At 40.0% G+C, this 22,212-nt stretch overlaps 1 protein-coding gene across 7 annotated transcripts in view; it reads left to right on the forward strand.

Moving 5' to 3' along the window:
* Nucleotides 1-22,212, forward strand: part of LOC109406423 (calcium-binding protein E63-1) — a 389,205-nt gene that overhangs the window by 6,758 nt on the left and 360,235 nt on the right. For 2 of the 7 annotated variants that reach the window (XM_062853676.1, XM_062853677.1), the window contains exons 1-2: nucleotides 9,105-10,740; nucleotides 10,811-11,744. The exons of 2 other annotated variants lie outside the window; for them this stretch is intronic. Coding sequence is in view for 1 of the 5 variants with exons in the window: in XM_062853680.1 (XP_062709664.1) it covers nucleotides 11,718-11,744 (27 nt within the window). In the remaining 4 variants the exon portion in view is untranslated. Of the gene's footprint in view, nucleotides 1-3,712; nucleotides 3,838-9,104; nucleotides 11,745-22,212 lie in introns of those variants that run through there. 3 more of the 7 variants (XM_062853684.1, XM_062853680.1, XM_062853672.1) reach the window with 3 other exon arrangements.

Here is a 22,212-nt window from a genome sequence, read left to right on the forward strand (position 1 = left end):
AACCGGGGTCAAATTGATCATTCGGGTACTACATTGTAATTCCATACTAGGAACTCTTAAGCGTCGTAATGATTTTAAACTTTTTACGTCATCTAGTTCGTAGATGTTTTATTTTTATAGAATAAAGTTAGTTTTTATTTTTTTAGGAATTTGCAATGTTCATTTAGCTGAAATCATGGCTACTAAACAATCGATTGCTAATAAGACTTCCCGTAAATTCCCTGCTTTAAAGTGAATATATAACGAAGCAACACCTCGAATTTTCAAGAGCACAAATCTGAAGAACCGAATGTCGGTTTGAGATGAAAAGTTGATCGATTGCAATCACCACCTGCGGGTAACCAATCGATCAACTTTTCAGCTCAAACCGACATTCGGTTTTTTAGATTTGTGCTTTTGAAAATTCGAGGTGTGGCTTCGTCACATCTTCACCTTAACATTTTTGTGGAGCCTTGGTTTGGAAGCTATGTAGCTTATCAGAACATGAAATAGTTAAAACATAGTTCATTTTATGATTAAATAGTCATTCATTGTGATAGAAATCACTTATTTCAAATGAAATTGCCTACTTTTAGGCGTTAAGGGGAAATTTCAAAATTTAATTTTGCATTTAAAGTATTAAATTCAGTAGTTGTAAGATTTTAAACGCGTTATACGGTTTTAGAAGATCAAAATTAAGCGGAGAAGGAAATTTTCCTTTTTAACCGATGCCTAATTGTATACTGATCAATTTCGCCTCAAAGTGGTATTTCCAATTTTTGTTGAACAAAACTCTAACACATGGTTCCATGGAGACCCACTGGGTACTGGTTTTACAGAAATTCTTATGGCAATATTTGAATTGCCACTGATGTTATTCGCAAAAGTTGTTTTATAGTGATCAATTTGACCCCGGATTACGGCACCTTTTAATTCCGCCAGTGTCTGACACTGAGGAAGATTACAAGTGGTAGTCGAAATACGCGTACACTACCCGTCAAAAGTACGGACTCAGAAAAAGTATTGCAACAACACTGCATCACCCTGAATCACCTCGATATCTCCAAAACCTGAAGACTTACAAAGACGCTGTCTTCAGCAAAGTTATTCAGAAGCCCAAGAGCAACAACTTTCTGAAGGTGGTATTTTTGTAGGTGTAAGCAATTAGGGCGGAATTAAAAGGTACAAAACTAATTACACTTATTCGAAGAGGGTATTCTGCTTCGAGGGTTCAAAAAGTCGGTACAAGATCAATATTTTTTAGATAATTGTCCCGGTTTTTTTTTCAGCCTTTTTCAGGAGCATGTTGTTTGTTCTTTATAACAATTCAAACAGTCTTTCAAACTTTTTATCGCTTTATATTCTGCCTTTTAGCAGTAGTTGAACGAACATTGATAAATTGGTCAAAGTTCGACCAGCTTCCAATTCTGATAATATCAAAAAATTTACACTGGGTCAGATCATGAAATTAGGGGAAAACAATTTATCCATGAAGATGATGTTTAAAGGTAAAGTGTCTTTGACATTAAGGACTACAATTTGATGCATCTTATAACTAGGGTGGTCACGCAAAATATCAGAATAAAATTTCACATTTTCATTTTTCGAGATTGCCTAAAGCAATGATCTAGATATTTTGTCTTCAATCAATTTGAAGAAACTTTGGCCGAAGACACCAACTTTGTAAGCCATTTGTCGCTAAAGCAATTTTTAATAATTATGGTAGGGTGGACCGAAAAACTCGAATACCTTCTTTGTTTCAAATTCTGAGTAAGGTTATGTCGTTGCTAAAGTTGTAGATCCGATAAATGCGGTTATTTTTATGAAAACATTTTGCAAATACACCAATGCGTTGATAAAATATGCTATTTGAGGGGCCCACATGAAAAGGGATGTAAGAGATCATAATGTAAAACAATTGTCAGACCTCAAGCTTTCCAAAACTGTTTTAAGATAATTTTTACGTTGATTAGCAAAACTACAATAATCCGGAAAAAGTTCGGAAATTCCATACATTTTGTATGGGACGAACCTATTCTTGGTGTAAAACTTTGTTTCGTACCACTCAAATTTTCTTAATTAAAAACGAGATTTTCAAATGTCGTTTTCTTCATTTATAATTAAAACAACTGCTGCAAACTCTAAAATATTTTGTCCCTTCCTATTTTGAAATATGGCCCATTGTGCAATTTAATAATTTATATCACTTAAAAACCACATTCTTTGCTTTTATTGCAATTTGTCTTATTAATAAAAATGCATTTTCCTAAATGCACACCCTGTGGAAATTGCATTGCAAAGTTTCCATCCCACAGCACAAAGTGAAGAAAATGCAAACGACCAGCAAGTGCGCTGCTCGTTACAAGTGTTTTCAAAGTGCGCTCCCTTTTACTACCTGCATTGTATATTTTCATTATCCACTTGCAATGGGCGGAATCTTATTTTAGATTTTACGATTTGACATCTGAGATTTTTACGACAGAATAATGATGCATTTGGGCGAGGTAACAGTGATGGGATGATATTTGAAGAAAGGGTCGTTTACCTGTGTGAAACATTTCAGTAAACTTGTGATAGGGCTTTGTTATCATATGGGAGTGTGTATTAAAATCTCAAGCTTTCTGGATATGTCGTACGATTCTCAACGAAATGAATTGTGATTCATCCCTTATCTAATAATTACAGCCTTTTAAATATACAAATATGAATTAAAATGATAATAAAGAGAATGAAACGAATGGCTTCCAGTTACTTGCAAAACAGCTGTCATCCAATGCACTTACGTCTCTTTGGAATGTTGGTACCGCGAATCATATGTCATACCATTTTTAAGTCTTTTCTATTTTCTGCGCGGCAGCCTATGTTTAACCTAGTGTAGCACGTGCTGATGAGCTTATTTTTAGCCCAGCCACTCTACATTCTTCATTTAGCAACTGACGACGCTTCGCAGTGCACAACATCTAGGAAACGGTTGTTTGATTGGCGCTGCACCACCGCTGTGCGTCGGCCAAATCTTCAAGCCGCCCGGTGGAGGCGCATGGTTGCTTTCTGCCAGCACCACGCATTCGGCTACCTCTTCATACAGCGTTGCGGCGACGACGGAGAGTCGCAGCGACTGGCGCCGAGATGGTTTTGCGTTTGCGAGGCATGCGGCGAAAGTGCGATTCATTCACAATAACTAGAGTTCATTGCACTTCCGGGTTTGTATAGGATTGTATGGTTTATAGGTTCAGGTACTACCGATTTGTTTTGAATATTTTAAGTTTTAAAACAAAAATATATGGGTAGATGTATGTTTTTTGTCAAATATTAATGAATCAACTGTATTTTTGCATTGGTTTTTCTAATGTTATTTTAAATATAATTATGTATGATATAGTTTAAATATTTTGTATGTTTAGATTAAACATACAAATATACGAGCAGTATGATTGACACGACCATAAGAATTATGAAATCAAAATAGATACATTTACCCTTATACCAGAATCAGTCTCTTCAGCCACCTTATCAGACGCTTTCATCGTTACTTATCTATCACTGTATTATTTATTGTACCTCGGTCTAAGTCTATCCCTTTATCAATTCCGAAATGCCACTTTGGACACAATGCCTATCCGATGGAACGTTCCCATCCACCCGCCTTCCGATCATCGATTCAGTTCCAAAGGGGTAAACACAGTAGCATCTCGTCGCGTCGGCAGTACGTTGAATTGATTGCACTTTTCTTGCGTTCTTGAATATTTCAGTCGCAAAAGAAAAACCATAAAAACCGTCGGTTTATCGGTGAAGTCTCTAATTCCGTCGCGTTGTGGTTCGATAAGACTTTACCCTTGTCGTGATTGTTTACAAAGTGCGGTGAGTGTGCGGAGGATGACACGGTACAAGTTGGCTGCGCTGCCACATGAATTTAATTTAGGCAGTCAGCAGCGTGGTGACAAGAAAAATGAAGGAAAATAAATTTGATGAGTCTTGAGAAGATGTGAATTAATAGGCTGGGCTAGAAACAAGAGGAAAAAAATATCAAGTATAATACAAATGTATGCGACTCGTCGAAAGAAGTTGCTGTGTGAGTGAAGAAATATTGATTCAATGATAGAAGTTGAATTAGTATACCGATCAGGCTAAGGCCGGGGTGGCCTCTGCTGTACATAGTAGCCGCCTCCATTCCACTCGGTCCATGGCTGTTTGTCTCCAGTTCCGCACTCTGCGTAGGGTCCGCAGATCGTCCTCCACTTGGTCGACCCACCTAGCTCGCTGCGCTCTACGTCTTCTTGTACCGGTCGGATGACTCTCGAGAACCATTTTAGTCGTGTTGCTATCCGACATCCTGATGACGTGACCCGCCCACCGTAGCCTCCCGATTTTCGCGGTATGGACGATGGTTGATTCTCTCAGCAGCTGATGTAGCTCGTGGTTCATTCGCCTCCTCCATGTCCCGTCTTCCATATGCACTCTGCCGTTCATGGTACGCAACACCTTCCGTTCGAAAACTCCAAGGGCGCGTTTGTCCTCTGCACGTGAGATCCATGTTTCGTGCCCTAAGAGGACGACCGGTCTAATCAGCGTTTTGTAGATAGTTAACTTCGTGTTACGGCGAACTTTATTCGATCGTAAAGTTCTGCGTAGTCCAAAGTAAGTACGATTTTCTGCCACAATGCACCTCTGAATTTCTCTGCTGGTGTCGTTGTCGGCGGTCTCCAATGAGCCTAAGTACACGAATTCTTAAACCGCCTCGCACAGTGGCCGGAAGCCGGACAAAACCTCAAAAATCGACTTCAATTTTTTATTTATCTAATATTTTTCTTTCAATATAGATACTTCAACTAAGAAAACCCCAAATTTTCAAGTAATTTGGTCATAAATTGAGTCTTGCAGATTTTTTCAAAGTTGAGGTTTTGTGTGGTTCTTTACTAGGGTTTATTGTTTTTATTTTATGAGCTTTTTTCATGAGCTCGTTGTAAAACTTAGAAAGATTTGGATAATGCGACAATATTATTAGTGTTTTTGGGTATGAATGACCATGCCATTTCAGGGTTTGTTTGGAATCCAATCACAAAATTATTATGTTTTTACAACATGCAAAAATATTGCCTTTTATGAAATTTTGCAGAAAAACTTCGTATTAAAGAGATCCAGTACTTGTTTAGGAAACATCTGAAAACGACGCCGTATCCTGGATTAGACGTGCAATTTTGTCTAGTTTTTGGCTATATAGGTCACTGTCTGCACATTTTTGCGCTAAGCGCGAAAACAATATTTTTTTTTTTCACGGAAGCATGTGGGAAGCCCTCAGGCGCAAAGGTCTCCCTGAGGAAATCATCGGCCTCATTGAAGCACAGTACAGGGCATTTTCATGCAGAATACTGCACAACGGTGTTCTGACCGATCCCATCCGGGTTGAGGCTGGAGTGAGGCAAGGATGTATACTAGTGGCGCGGACCTGGTGTGATGGTTAGAACACTTGACTATCACGCCGAGGACCTGGGATCGACTTCCACTCCCGACAAACTCGCAAAATGTGAGTTCTTGCTTCGGAAGGGAAGTAAAGCGTGGGTCCCGAGATGAATTAACCTAGGGCTAAAAATCTCGTTAATACAGATAAAAAAAACCCTAATTAATCCACCTAGCGGTGATGGCGCCTTTCTCGTGCCTTCGAAAACACATTTCAACAAATTTGAAGGGACATGTTGATGAATATTGCACTTTCATACGTTAAACAAAAATCCATTACATGGCACCAAAAATCATATCGTTTATGTAGCTTTGATGTTTGAGCCTCAAACTCTTAAGGACATATATAAGCGAAACCAAAGATGGCCATCACAATGGCTGCCTTGCAAATAGCGAAAGCACGGATCTCGTCATTTAAACAACAAACAGAGCCGAAAAATCAATGAGTAGCCTTGCTCACTCGTGATAAACATTGAGTAGCATTTTCGTTTTCAGGCGTTTTGTGGATGACGAGATCGGTGCTCTCAAAAATGCGAGGCAAAAATGCACCTGGACGCTCTCCCATTTGACCTTAAAAAAAAAGCCGCTATATTGAATTTTCAGCCGCAATTTCGGATCTAAGTTCGTTATCTTGAATATTCTGGTCTTTATTTTTGAACGCTACACTTCTTCCTCATACCAGATATACCCATATTGCATGGTTTCAGAGCCCAGAACTCCATTTAACAGCCACCATCTTGAATTTTGAGCCGCCATCTTGGATTTTTAATCGCCATCTTGGATATTCTGGTCACCATTTTTTGGAGTCCAGAATTCGTCCATATATCAAATAAACCCCATGAATTTAGAGCTTAAAACGCCATTAAACAGCCACCATCTTGAATTTGGAGCCGCCACTTCGGTGTTTGGGCCACCATTTTGCATATTGCGGTCGCCATTTTTAAACTCCAGATATGTTCCCAATACCAAATACAGGTATTCTTCGATATAACGTACCCTCGATACATATAGCCAATTCGATATAACGTGAATTTTGCTTCGATATAACGTACATCATTGACATTTTTATTTCAATGCTGTGTTGCAGCATTAGCCTTGTTAGGTACCCAAAATTAGCGCAATTTGGGGAAAATTTTTGTGTACGTTATATCGAAGTACAAAAAATGAAATGAGTTTTTCGTGAAAACTCATGTTTTTCATTATTGGTTTTGTGAATTTCACCGAAATCATTATTTATTGTTAATTTCACGTCAACACTGACATAAAAATATTAATGTTTTTTCTGCTTCGATATAAAGTACAAAAAGGTTTTTTTTTGTACGTTATATCGAAAAGTACCTGTATACCCATATTACATGCATTTAGGGTCCAAAACTGCTTTAAACAGCCGCTGTCTTGAATTTGAAGCCGCCATCTTGAATTTGAGACCACTATACTGGATATTCAGGTCGCTATTTTTGGACCTCAGATATTTTCCCCATACAAAATATGCCCTTATTGCATGGTTCTTCTTCTTCTTCTTCTTTATGGCTCGACGTCCCAACTAGGATTTGGCCTGCCTCGCTTCAACTTAGTGTTCTTTGAGCACTTCCACAGTTATTAATTGAAGGGCTTTCTTTGCCTGCCATTGCATGAATTTGTATATTGTGAGGCAAGTACAATGATACACTATGCCCAGCGAGTCGAGAAAGTTTTTCCGACGGGAATCGAACCCGACGTCTCCGGATTGGCGATCCTTAGCCTTAACCACTAGGCTAACTGGAGACCCCATGGTCTTATTGCATGGGCTAGGGCCTAAAACTCCGTTATACAGCCGCCATCTTGAATTTGGAGCCGCCATTTTGGATTTTAGACCGCCATCTTGGATATTCAGATCGCCATTTTTGAACTCGGAACACCTTCCCCATACAAACTATAACCATATTGTATGGTTTTAGAGCCAAAAGCTCCACTTTACAATCGCCATCTTGAATTTGGAGCCACCATCTTTGATTTTAGACCGCCATCTTGGATATTCAGATCGCCATTTATGGACTGCAGACATCTTCATAATACCAAATATACCCTTATTGCATAGGGCCTAAAACTCCATTATACAGCCGCCATCTTGAAATTGGAGCTGCCATCTTGGATTTTAGACCGCCATCTTGGCTATTTTGGTCGCCGTTTTTGGACTCCAGACATCCAGACATCTTCCATGGTTTTATGGCTAAAACTTCGTTATACAGCCGCCATCTTGAATTTGGAACCGCTATCGTGGATTTTAGACCGCCATCTTGAATATTCAGATTGCCATTTTTGGACTCCGGACATCTTCCCCATACAAAATATACCCATATTGCATGGTTTAGGGCTTAAAACTTCATTATACAGCCACCATCTTGAATTTGGAGCCGCCATTTTGGATTTTAGACCGGCATCTTGAATTTTGGACCAACATCGTAGAACTTTCGGTCTCCTGTGTTGATATCCGCACAAAAATTGTCAATCATGCTGAAGGTTACAAAAATCGCCGCAGTTTGATGTGTCGCATGATGGGGCTTGGTTCAGTTTTATATGTTGCCAGTTCTGCCGGTGCTGGTCCGGATCACTCAAATGGCCATAACTCCGGAACGCCTTGACCGATCCGGACCATTTTTAATAGCAAACAATGCGGTTTCGAGCTCCGAAAAATCGGCCAATGGGAAGTGCCTTAAAAGTGAGTGACCTTTTTGTACACAGACATACATACACACACACATACATACACACACATACAAACACACACATACAGACATCATCTCAATTCGTCGAACTGAGTTGATTGGTATTTGTGACTTGACCCTCCGAGCCTTCTATCGAAAATTCGTTTTTTAAGTGAATATATAGCCTTTCAGTACACTTTGGGATGGGATACTATCACCGCTAATGTCACTCATCGTAATCGTAATCGTAATCGATCCTTGTAGGGGAACAAAGCCCAAAATGCCAAGATGGGGTAAAATGGCCCAACTGATAAAATCATTCCTGAATGGGACTTGATCATTACTATAGGTTAATGGTGTCAAGATATGTTTGCATCGAACATTCTTCTAGAAGCTAGGCCACCAAACCCATGAAAAATCTTTTGATTTCCCAATGAAAATTGGCAACTTCCGGTTTTTCGTGCTTGCAATTAAGGTTTTCTGATGATTTTATTACCAGCCAAGTGTTTCCAACGAGATTGAGGCACACATGGAGACGCATGGTTGTTGATGTCTACGCTTTCTATGTTAGGGGTCATTCAAATATAACGATCATCGTTTTGCGAGGAGGGGGGTAACACTCCATTTATTGAGTATACGAAAAAAGCGGGACAGAGGGGGGAAAGGAGTCGGAAATGCCTGAAAAATGATGGACGTAATTTTTGAATGTTTTCATGAAGTGGCATCTTACCCCATGGCAGATGGTCGTTTTGCACCACTTCCGTTTTACGAATCAGTTTTTTAAACCGCTAAAAATCGATGAAAATGCAATAGTTTAGTGAATAGTTTTGCTGAAGTATCGAGCAAATATTGTCTAGTTGCTGTTACCACTTCGAAAGCCTAAGAAATGAGCCTAATTATCATTGAAAACGAAGAAAGTTTGAGAAATGGCATTTTACCCCATTAGGCCCATCTAGGGTCACCATATAGCCGAGGCGGTAAACGCACGGGTATTCAGTATGACCATGCTGAGGGTGACGGGTTCGATTCCCGGTCGGTCCAGGATCTTTTCGTAAAGGAAATTTCCTTGACTTCCTTGGGCATAGAGTATCTTCGTGCCTGCCACACGATATGCGCATGCAAAATGGTCATTGGCAGAGGAAGCTCTCAGTTAATAACTGTGGAAGTGCTCATAGAACACTAAGCTGAGAAGCAGGCTTTGTCCCAATGAGGACGTTACGCCAAGAAGAGAGAGAGAGAGAGAGACACTAGGTGCGATTGACCGTGAACCAAATCATGGACTGCTGTGGTAGCCCATTATCATGGAGTACCTAAAATACTTCGAACTGGCTGAAGACGTTGCTCTCCTAGCTCAACGGCGCTCTGATATGCCAATCGCTCCTCAGCGGCAGGTCTCACCATCAACGTCAACAAGACCAAATCATTGAGTGTAAACACGGTTAACCCTTCCAGCTTTACGGTAGCTGGGAAATCAGTGGAGAATGTTGAAAGTTTCCAATATCTTGGTAGCAAAATGGTGGCACCAAGATCAACATAGGTGCACGGATCAAGAAGGGGGGAACTGCTTTTCCGAGCTTAAGAAATGTATGGAAAAACAACCAGATCAGTCGACGCACCAAAATCCGAACTTTTAACTCGAACGTGAAATCTGTGCTGCTATACGCCAGTGAAACTTGGTGTGTATCAGCGGTGAACACTCAACGGCTGCAGGTCTTCATCAATAGATGCCTGGGGTATATAATTCGTGCATGATGGCATCACAAATGGATCTCCAACGTGGAGCTCCATCGTCGATGTCGGCGCAGCCTCAACAACGAAATCAACCAAGTCGAGAGAAATTTGACCTGGCCATAGGTCAAGGCGATGGCTGGCAATCGCCCAGTATGGAAATCTTTTAATTCGTCCCTCTGCACCACTGTGGATGCCCAGGACTGAAAGTAAGTGCTTGTAATAGGAGCCAAGAGAGGTCAATGGCCATCAATCATATCATTTATTCCATTACACAGCCACTTTCGTACAGCAGCATTTTCTCGTTGGCAACCATGCGTCTCCATCTCCTTCGACAGCTGTTCGACATTTTCATCAATTGTGTAGAGAATATGCATTGATGCGGATTGGTAGCACGATCCTTCAGTAGTATCAGCTCCTGAGATATCTTTTTACTGTTTTCTGACCTCACATAGCCGGAAAAGCTTTTCTCCTTCACTAACCGTAGCTGATGGCGCATTTATTTTCCCAGCGTCTGCTACGAACAGAGAAGAGACATTACTAGACCGCGACGTAACGCCGAGGTTTGGACGTTGCCGGTCGTCGGTTGGTGTTGCGCTTCTATTTTCACCGTGGTCTCACCTCGCACCACCCCCGCATACACCGTCGTAAGTTGCTACGCAGCCAGCAGCCGTGAGCCGCAATGAGTGAGGGAGCGTGACATTTTCCTTTCTCACCACGAGATCCGATCGCGCGGGCGGTCGGTCGGTGACGAGATCGGAGGTGGGCTTTGGATGTGGTGGGTGACTGTTGGCTGTGGCGAGTCAGTCGTCGCGTACTCGAACTCTCGTAACCTATCTCAAGGGATTCGCGTTCGCAAGTCGGTCGCAAGTGTCGCGAGGACAGTTACCTACTAGTGAGTGTTTGGTAAATTGGTCGATCATCGCCAGTTGAGTGAGTGATCCTCTGTCGGTTTTTCACTATAGATACATGCTCGAGACGACAAGTAGCGTGGTATGGAAGCAAAAAGTGCAGTTAACGTTGTGCGACGGGAGGCATCGATCGTAAAAAAGCGACCATTTAAATTTAATTGAATTGCTCCAAGGATCTGGCAGCAGCCGTACGGGGCGTCCTACATTTATTGTCGAGTGTGCGATAATTTGATGGTTGTTGTTGGCACCTCTAAAGTGTTGAAGAGTGAGAGTAGGAGGAAACTAGGCAGGAAGTGTACGGGTCAAATCAAGGGATTCAAGGTGCTACGTGAATGATTCCGCATTACTCGATCGCAATCGCCGTAGACCATTTTCTGTGTGATCGATAGGGGTCATAACCCAGAAATCTTTAGGCTACGCAGTTGTTTTGTAAAGTGCCGAAAAACGGGGCCGCCGTGGCCACAGTTCGAAACCGGTTCGTTGAAATATTCGCCGTGATTCGGATCGCGTACCAAAATTCTGAGGGAAAACAAAGTGGAAGTAAACAAGCACCCACCGTTTGTGGAAAAGAAAACATCTCAGGACGGGAAGTGAGTAGCGGTTTAATAGCCCCTTTCGAGTGTATTGGTGGGTCTGATCCAACGACCACAGTGGGGGTGTGAGTGATTTTCCTGTGCGGGCCGGGGGTGTCACCCGAAGTTGATCATCAAACGACAGCTATTTTTTTTCCTACGACGACGGTGACAACGGGAACGAAATTTAAAAATACACAACAATCTGTGGCGGGTGATCTTGTGGTGAAAGAATTTCGTAGCTGGTGAGAAAGGGAAGAAATATTTAAAAGAAAACGAGCGCTTGGGATAACATTCGATGCAGGATTAGTTTTGGTTTGGCGAAGAGCAAGAGTTGGAGATCCCGGGAGAGGGGTGTTACTACTTTGAGTGGTAGTTCACAGGTGCGGATGAGTGGATTCTACAGTCACATGAAGGTATGCAATGAAAAATGATATGTTATGTATGGTGAGGTAAATTTATGGTTGTTTGCTTGGTATAATATACTACTTCTACTGCGTGATTTTGCTAAATATTCATTCTCTTCCATTCCGAGCATTTTGTCATCAATTTCTTATTAGGAAGGGGAAGGAATATTAGTTCAACTGTTATAGCTCTGGAAACCAATATCACTACTGCATCTTCAGAGGTTTCTCGTTAAAGATTTTTGTTAGTGGGGTATGATTTAGGCACCTTATAGTGTTGCGTTAGATGTCGACATAGGTTAGTTATTTCACATAGGCAAAATCACTTATCACACTTATCATATGATATTGAAAGTGAAACTGGCAACTTTGACAAAGAGTGTTTGCAATCAACAGCTATGGAGATGTGCATACAATACTAGGCTGTATACATATCAGCATTGTAAATAATGCAAATTAATAAGAGACATTCCCTAAGCCACGCCAAACTTATTAAGTTGCAATAATTCGTACCAGATAACAGCACTTGCAGACATACATCACAATTAATACATCTTCTAAAATAGATTCGCAGCCGGCTTTCTTACTGTAGAGCGCACCCTTCGAAAACTGAACGACCAGCGGCCGGCGTGGCGGATAGACAAATTTTGCACGGCGTGACTGGTAGTTAAAAATAATCACATCCGCCAAATTGATGAAGCAGTGCCGAACTATTTGCGGATTCAACTTTGAATACCAAGTTGGAGATGGTGGAGGTGGTTGATATTATACTGATGGTTGACCGATGATTAACGCCACCAATGTTTCTCACTTTCACACTGGGTTACGGTTTTGTAATCGACGAGTAATGGAGCCGGGGTAGTGGAGAGATACCGATAGTGAGATGAGAATTAGATTAGATGACAATTCGTTTTCTTCTACTAGTGTGGGTCATCGGAATCGTTTTCTCAAATCAAAGCTTTTTTGGTTCCGTTTCGGGTCCTGAGTATCTGTGCAAAATTTGAGCACGATCGGTTGCGTCTACACTTTGCGCATTGCAAATGAAATTTGTATGGGATTTTGTATGGGAAATCATACTTTTTTTTTGCATTTAAATCATAAGTTCAAAAAGTTTGTCTGAAACTTTCTAACCGATACAGTAAAATGATAGCCTAGGATGTTCTGAAAAACTTTGTTGAAGACCGCAAAGTGATCCGGTGCTTGTGGAAATAGTTATAACCAACGAACCGCATGCATGTGCTTATGTTTTAACATGTAAAGGAATAACAAAATCATGCTGTTTCGCCAAGCAATGTCAACGCTATAACTTTTTTTATACGCATCAGATCACTTCGCGGTCTTCGACAAAGTTTTTCAGGACATCCTAGGCTATGTTTTCCTTTTATCGGTTACACGGTTTTAGAAAAATTCGAGCTTGTTATGAGAGAAATGCAAAAAAGTGCGTTTTCCCATGTAAAACCCTATACAAACTTCAAACGCTATGCGCAAAACGCAGACATAACCGATCGTGCCCAAATTTTGCACACTCATTTGGGTCCTGAAATGGGATCAAAAAAGCTTTGATCTGATGGGATACCATTGATTTTTTCATTTTTTCTTATAAACGATGACCCACTCTGATAAATTGATCTTCTTGTTTTGAACACCGGATCTTGCTTCTTTGCCATTGACCGGGGTGCATAAATTGAAACAGTTTTTATACATAAATTAAGTCAGTGTTTCAAATAAGACAACTTATTTAATTCTCGAGAAAAGGTTTTGCTTCCGGGATTCAGATAGAATCAAAAGTGTTCGGGAGAGCCTAAAAGGCACAAAAACGGTGGCTGCAGGCGTATTTTGTGGGGCTTATAGTCGTTTCTGCGAATTTTTGGGTGCACCTCAAGAGTATTTCAGGGGTATGCAGGGGGTTTCACAAGGATTTGAGTTTTGTTTTAAAGCTCTTTACGAGATGCCCCTGAATCTTTTCTGAAACCCCTGTAACGTCCCTGAGTTCCCTTGAAACGGTCCCTAAGACTTCCATAAATCGACTCTGAGACCTCCTGAAGCACCCTGAATCGCCTTAGACACCCCCTCTAAACTCTACTAAACTTCCCTAAGTGTTTCTGAGACCCCATGAGACGCCACTGAAATCTCCTGAAACCCCCCCCCCCCCCAAGTCTCTCTTCCCGAGAACCCCTAAAACACCCCTGAGACTCCTGAGATGCCCTGAAACACCTGACAACTGCTATATTTCAAGGTTACACACCTGTGATAGGGAGCGTCCATAAATTACGTCACGCTTTAAGGGGGAGGGGGGTTCAACAAAGTGTGACGACCCATACAAAACTTTCAGCGGTTCCATACAAAAAGTGTGACATAGGGGGGAGGGGGGGGTTGAAAATGACCAATTTTTGCGTGACGTAATTTATGAACGTTCCCAAGAAATCAATTTTTCAAATTGCTAGTAAGGTTATCTGTCGGCCACTTAACGGTTAATATGTATGAGAAAACTGCATTCCTAATTTTTGAGAATGCACCAATTTTAATTGCTTCTTAAGATTTCTTTAGCGATTCCTTGCATCAGTATTTTTTTAAATAGAGCGTCAATTTCCCAAGGTATTTATTCGGAAATATGTACTTTTTTATTATTTCTTTGGCTATCCCTTCAGATATTACTTTGGCAATTTCTTTGAGAATTCTTTTGACAAGTTTTTTGATATTTCCTTCGGCAATTCCATTGATGTGTGTTTTGAAATCCATTTGGGATTTGCTTTTGCATGTTCTTGGGGTTTTTTTTAAATTGAAGTTCCTTCTATGATTTTTTTTCTAATCTAATATAATCTCACACTAATGCAACCATTACTTGAAAGCATCCTGGAAAATAAAAACTTTTTATATCAATATTTCTTTTTGTGTAATGGCCAAGCCAGTTGTACAACGTGTACCGCAAAGAAGATTTCAAGGGATGGAGCGATTTGATTATAAACATTATTTAAATATATTCTACAGCTTGAAATCGAGCATGGACCTCCCGTACCAAAGGCTTCCAGATAACGATAAAGGTATTTCAACATGTTCGCATATACAGCCATTCCATAGAAAACCGATATAGTGGGTCTCCGAATATCGTGAAACTTGGTGGGTTTGTAGTTTATCCAAAATAGGGTCTGGGACCATTTGGGCAGGCAGGGACCAATTGGCTTGATTTTTGTGACACGATTAGATACGTACAGTATAAGGACTGTATCGGAAATTAACTATAAACATTCAGGATGCTCTATCTCGAAGCATGTTTGGTCTTATCATTTCGGTTCTTCTATCAAATCTTCACAATACAGTCAAGTTTAGAACAGCCTGAAAAAAATTGAAAAATGTTTAGCATTATTGAAAATATTGTAGAATGAATACATCTCACAAATTAAAGTTTTGGACAAATGGTTGTTTTTAAAGATTTTTCAGCGTTTCAATAACCTGTAGCGAATAAAACTTGTACGGCGAAAAATCCAAAAAATATTAATTATTGTTAGCAGTTATGTACACATAACATATCACCGAACACCAACTTAAAAAAAAATATTTATGATCGTAAAACCCTCAACATTTAAAAAATGACCTATCCTAAAAAACACTAATTTTTTGTAGAACTTTGACAGTCTGTTTTAAATATCTTCAAAAGTTATACAATTCCGTTCTCTACTAAAGCTACCTCGTCGTGAAGTTTAAAAACATTTCCAATTAAAAAAAATTTGAATCATCAATTTGATGTATTTTTTATTTGCGTAATCGTGCTTTGAATGAGCATCAAAAAATAAAGTCTCTGAAAAATGACCTTTTTTTCATTTTTAAGAATTGCGCTAATATGGAATCGAAATTTTTCTTGAAAAATTTTTTTTACCTATATTATGAGCAATCTGGGAAAGAATATATTTGCGCTAATATATTTAAAAAAATCAAAAAAAAAAAAAAACCATTTTTTCCGCAATTTCAAATTTTTAAGAGGTGTCCAAAATTTCAAGATCATGCGTTTAAACTTTGAGATTGATGACCATGTAAAATAATTATTTTTACAAAAGTAAAAGTGCCATTCCTTTTTCTGAGGATTTATATAGTACCTCCAAAAATAAAATTATTTATAACTTGGGGAACGTCCATGAATTACGTCACGCAAAAATTGTCCATTTTCAACCCCCCCTCCCCCCTATGTCACACTTTTTGTATGGGACCTCTGGAATTTTTGTATTGCTCGTCACACTTTGCTGAACCCCTCCTCCCCTCTCAATACGTGACGTAATTTATGGACGTTCCCTTGAATAAATTATTTTTCAGGATGTTTTGAACATATATAGTTAATTTCCGATACAGTCCTTATTGTGAAGTTCAAAAATTCATGTCAATCGGTTTAAAAAAAAAACTGACTTATAACAGCAAGTGCCCAAATTAGGTCCGCCAGTCAGATGGTCCCAGAATCTAACTAGACCCGTTTTGTTTATTTCATCATTCATTAGGGTGACCAACTTTAAGATAAGGTAGTCCAAAAAATCTAGATTTTTCAAAACCGAACATTTTCAAAAAATCATAACTTTTGAACCAGTAGATTTATTTTGAACTTTTTTTGTTTTTACTATTGATTTCTAGTTTTCAGGAAAAATCGTTGAAGGGGACAAATTGTCATGTTTTCATAGTCTGGGGACAAAAGAGATATAAAATAAAAGGTCAAATATTACCATACAAGACACTTTTTTATTTTTTATTTGATCATATTTTGAATCCTTATATGTCTATGGATACTATGGATTTAATGTGAAATATCATACCAAATTTCCTGAATTTTCTGATAAAAATATTAAACCAGGGTACCTCTTTGGTTCCAAGACCATGAGAGCGTAGAAAAACTTATATTTGCATATTATTTTTTTTTTCATAAAACCATAATTTGGCGCCTTTAACGTATTTTTTCCTGAAAACTTGGATTCAATTGGAAGCCACAAAAAAGAAGTTTAAAATCGGTTCACTGGTTATGATTTTTTGAAAATGTTCAATTTTAAAAATATCTTTAAAAAAACAACTACTTTTTTAGGACTTTCATGAAGAATTTATTTTAAAAATTTCTTTGGTTTTTTTATCACATACATCTTTTAAAAATTCAACTATTTCTCCGCAAATTGCTTTAAAAAATCCATTCAGCAATACTTTTAGAAATTTTATGACTTTTTGAAATGTTATGACTTTTTTTTCTCGGATATTTCCAATGGGAATTGATTTGAAAATTCTTACCTTAATTCCTTGAATATTCTCTCAAAAATCTCTCCAGGACAATTCCTTGGGAAATTTCATGAAAAATTCGTTTGGTATTTTCTTTCCTAAAATTTTTAGAAATTTGTTTGGCTGGAAATCTTGTCGGAACTTTCTTTTGTGATTTTTTGGCAGTTCTAAGAGCCTATGTTGCGCATGGATGACTTTCACTAACACGAAAAATATGGGTCAAACAAAAAAATAAACAAATTCTCCGATCTTTCATTTGCATTAGATGACAAATTTATTTGGGAGTTGGAAATAAAACAAACTATTGAAAAATTTCAATAATCAAATTATTGGACTTCTTTATAAAATTCATAGTAAAAAATACGGATTTGATTAATTTCATGAACTTATTTGTATTGAATTATTGAGAAAACTTCTTCAGACATTTCTCTGACAAATCTCTGAAGAAATTATAGGGCCAATTCCTAGAGAAACACCAAGAGGTCTGACTTGGTTTGATCACCGCGATACTTTATATGCTTAGTTAGATTGGCTATTTTCGGTGAAATGATCAACAAACAGCATTATTTGCGTAACGCGTTTCGGTCTACTACTCTTCGACCATCATCAGACGCCTAAAAAACATTTATTTGTTACAAACACTATTCACATACAAACAGACCATTCAACAAACAACACTTACATTCAGCTGATTTACTTCACAATTACGTCAGACGATTAATACTAATTTTTCTTTTGGTCAATTTTCTCTATATATATCCCATTACCCCCCTAGTCTACTTTATAAGTTTCTCTCTTTCGTCGTCGTTTCCTCTCATGGTTGACGTCATTTCTCATTGTTGCTTTCTCAGTTGCGCCAATAGACCGTTGTAGGTTGAATTGAAATTCCCACACTCACGCTGTAGGTTCACCGTGTGTGCTTCTCCTCGTTTTTTTATGTGGAATACCTCTGCAATACATCTGGTCGCCTGGTCCTGTATACGATCCAGAATTCGTGTTTTGTTGAAGTCGAACACATGTCCTTCCTCCATCATGTGGACTGCTACACCCTAAAACGAAAGTACACAGCGAATGAGTAACTTGCGAAAAGACAAAGGATTTTTCACTCATATTTGCGTACGACTGGATCAGCACAAAAAATGTGCTGATCCGGTGTTACACAAATTTGCGTGAATTTTCACACAAGTTTGCATGAAATCTTTTGTCTTTTCGATCGCTGCGTGAAAGTTACTCCTTGCTCTGTGTACATCGATCTTTCCGTGTAAGCCAGATTTCGGGTTTCTCTTCCTACAGTCGTTTTGGTGCTCCGCAACCCTCACTTCCAACATCCTCTTCGTTTGCCCTATGTATTCCTTGTTGTCGTCTGTCCCACATGGTATGGAGTACACCACGTTTTTCTGCTTGCCTGGTGGCACAGGATCCTTCATTTTGCTGAAGATCTTCTGTTTCACCTTATTTTGGGGTTTTGAAGCAAGGGTGATATTACTTTTCTTCAAAATTTTCCTTAGTTTCTCACTAAGACAAGGAATGTAGGGCGCAGGAACGTACTTTGGTAGGGGGTCTACTTGGGATTCAGTTTCGAGTGTGTTGTAGTGTTACGTTCCTGCGCCCTACATTCCTTGTCTTAGTGAGAAACTAATGAAAATTTTGAAGAAAAGTAATATCACCCTTGCTTCAAAACCCCAAAATAAGGTGAAACAGAAGATCTTCAGCAAAATGAAGGATCCTGTGCCACCAGGCAAGCAGAAAAAAGTGGTGTACTCCATACCATGTGGGACAGACGACAACAAGGAATACATAGGGCAAACGAAGAGGATGTTGGAAGTGAGGGTTGCGGAGCACCAAAACGACTGTAGGAAGAGAAACCCGAAATCTGGCTTAGCAGTCCACATGATGGAGGAAGGACATGTGTTCGACTTCAACAAAACACGAATTCTGGATCGTATACAGGACCAGGCGACCAGATGTATTGCAGAGGTATTCCACATAAAAAAACGAGGAGAAGCACACACGGTGAACCTACAGCGTGAGTGTGGGAATTTCAATTCAACCTACAACGGTCTATTGGCGCAACTGAGAAAGCAACAATGAGAAATGACGTCAACCATGAGAGGAAACGACGACGAAAGAGAGAAACTTATAACGTAGACTAGGGGGGTAATGGGATATATATAGAGAAAATTGACCAAAAGAAAAATTAGTATTAATCGTCTGACGTAATTGTGAAGTAAATCAGCTGAATGTAAGTGTTGTTTGTTGAATGGTCTGTTTGTATGTGAATAGTGTTTGTAACAAATAAATGTTTTTTAGGCGTCTGATGATGGTCGAAGAGTAGTAGACCGAAACGCGTTACGCAAATAATGCTGTTTGTTGATCATTTCACCGAAAATAGCCAATCTAACTAAGCATATAAACACCAAGAGGGTTACCTGGAGGAAATCCAAGAGAAAATCAACGAGGAATTTTATGAGGAATCCCAGAATACATTTCTGGAAGAATTTCAAGAGAAATTCTTGGTAAAATTTTTGAAGGAACAATATGAGGAATTCCCGGAAGAATCCCAGCCGGTTGTCTTGAGGAAATCCAAAAGAAGTTCTAGGAGGAGCCTTAAAAAACCAGTTCGTAATATTTCATTTTCGGTTTCTGTAACGGTTTTTTGGTTTCGGAAACAGTATGTTGTTGGCCGCACAGAGCTATGGAAACTTATGGACGAGAACAGCTTTCCCGGGAAGCTGACTAGACTGATAAGAGCAACGATGGACGGTGTGCAGAACAGCGTAAGGATTTCGGGTGAGCTATCCAGTTCATTTGAATCTCGACGGGGACTACGACAAGGTGATGGACTTTCCTGCCTACTATTCACCATCGCCCTGGAAGGTGTTATGCGACGAGCCGGGCTCAACAGCCGGGGTACGATCTTCACGAAATCCAGCCAATTTGTCTGTTTTGCGGATGACATGGATATTATTGCCAGAACATTTGGAACGGTGGCAGAACAGTACACCCGCCTGAAACGTGAAGCAGCAAAGGTCGGACTGGTGGTGAATGCGGCTAAGACAAAGTACATGCTGGTAGGTGGGACTGAGCGAGACAGGACAAGCCTTGGCAACAATGTTACGATAGACGGGGATACTTTCGAGGTGGTAGAAGAATTCGTCTACCTCGGTTCCTTGCTAACGGCTGACAATAACGTGAGCCGTGAAATACGAAGGCGCATCATCAGTGGAAGTCGTGCCTACTATGGGCTCCAGAAGAAACTGCGGTCAAAAATGATTCACCCCCGCACCAAATGTACCATGTACAAGACGTTAATAAGACCGGTGGTTCTCTACGGACACGAGACATGGACGATGCTCGAGGAGGACCTGCAAGCACTCGGAGTTTTCGAGCAACGGGTGCTAAGGACGATCTTCGGCGGTGTGCAGGAGAACGGTGTGTGGCGGAGAAGGATGAACCACGAGCTCGCTGCACTTTACGGCGAACACAGTATCCAGAAAGTGGCCAAAGCTGGAAGGATACGGTGGGCAGGGCATGTTGCAAGAATGCCGGACAACAACCCTGCAAAGTTGGTGTTTGCTAACCATCCGGTTGGTACAAGAAGGCGTGGAGCGCAGAGAGCACGATGGGCGGACCAGGTGGAGCGTGATCTGGCGAGTGTTGGGCGTGACCGAGGATGGAGAGCTTCAGCTGCAAATCGAGTATTATGGCGGCAAATTGTTGATTCAGTATTATCATGAATTTGATGTAAACTAAATAAATGAATGAATGTTGTTGGCCAATGGTCACCTATCCACCGTAGTGGGGCTGTCACCTTAGGTATAGCTTCCGGTGGAGGATCATTTCATACTCAGCCACTGTATGCCAGAACGGATGCTGTTTGAGCCGCACCTCCTTGGTGAACAGATGCTCGAGACGTACCTCGTCAATCTAAATGAAGTCAGAAGGACAACAGTGCCCAGGCTGCACTACCAGCTAAGTACACAACTCTAAACCTTCCAGGACGCGCGCCATCAAGCAACCAAAACTGCACCGCGCTCACGCTGCATACGAAAAGCGAGGTTTTTTGGTAGTGTTGTACTTTTTACAACAGCTCGCGCGCTGAAGGGTTAAGGGGCCATTAGACTGTTTGTCATAATGACAAATATTTGCCATGGTAGTCCGACATTCATCCGATGTTGCCATGATTTACGTTGTGCTGGTCATTTGTTGGGCTTGTTTGGCCAAATATTTGTCATGTCTAATCGGACCTTTAACTGGCATTAACTCTGTGAGAACCAGAGCTATGTTGTACGACTTAGTTTGGAAACTCACCGATGTCGACACGTTTGGAGGGCATTTATTATTTACTGCAATTTCATAAGCTAGAAATCACATGAATCTCGAGATAGCTCTCATTGACATTTGACCAAATACACCCAAAATCAAACTCACAAACTAGTGATCTCGATTCTAAACCATACTAACAGCTCTGCTAAACAGAATAATGAAGGATTCTGGTGATGTTATTACTTACGTCTGAGATAGAACATCAATCTTTTTTAGGAAGGTCGACAAAGTGCCTATAATTTTGGCAAGACAATGTTCGACCAAATTAAAGATTTGAATTCGTTCTCCTTCGTTAAGTTTTGCTGGACGTTTGAAAAAAGGCAATTTTATTTCGTGATCAATAAACACATATATTCGAATTATAGCATGTGAGTTAAGCAAACCCGAAGAAAGCTATATCGATCTATGCATCGTATCATCATCACTGCCTATAATTTTGGCCAGTACTATACACCGTGTCCAATAAGTTCTCATACAAAATCCAATTGAATTCATTTCACATCTGTAATTGGGATTTTAAAAGTAAATTTATTTATTGAAAGGCCAACTAACACTGAACAAATACATCATATGTTTTGGAAATAGCTGTCCTTTATCCTTCTCTGCTGATCGCTTATGTGTCGTAAGTCCATTTCAGCTGGCACGCACCCCAGGTAACCAATAAGCATTTGAATAAGCTGTATTTCTGTTTCATATCTGCATTCGACCTGCTTACTGCCATATCATAGCAGTTCGACTGCTAAACTGCCGTATATTAGCAATTTGGATGCTACTTACTTAAAAATTGACAGCAGTTGCGTAGCATTTCAAATGCACGGTAAGTTTTAGTTAACAGGCGTCATAACTGCTACTTTATTGCTATAAAACTGCTAAGAGAGATGAGTGATGTCAAAACCTCAAAACATTTCCACTT

The sequence above is a fragment of the Aedes albopictus genome, chromosome 2 (assembly GCF_035046485.1).
Source record: "Aedes albopictus strain Foshan chromosome 2, AalbF5, whole genome shotgun sequence".
Classification (NCBI taxonomy): domain Eukaryota; kingdom Metazoa; phylum Arthropoda; class Insecta; order Diptera; family Culicidae; genus Aedes; species Aedes albopictus.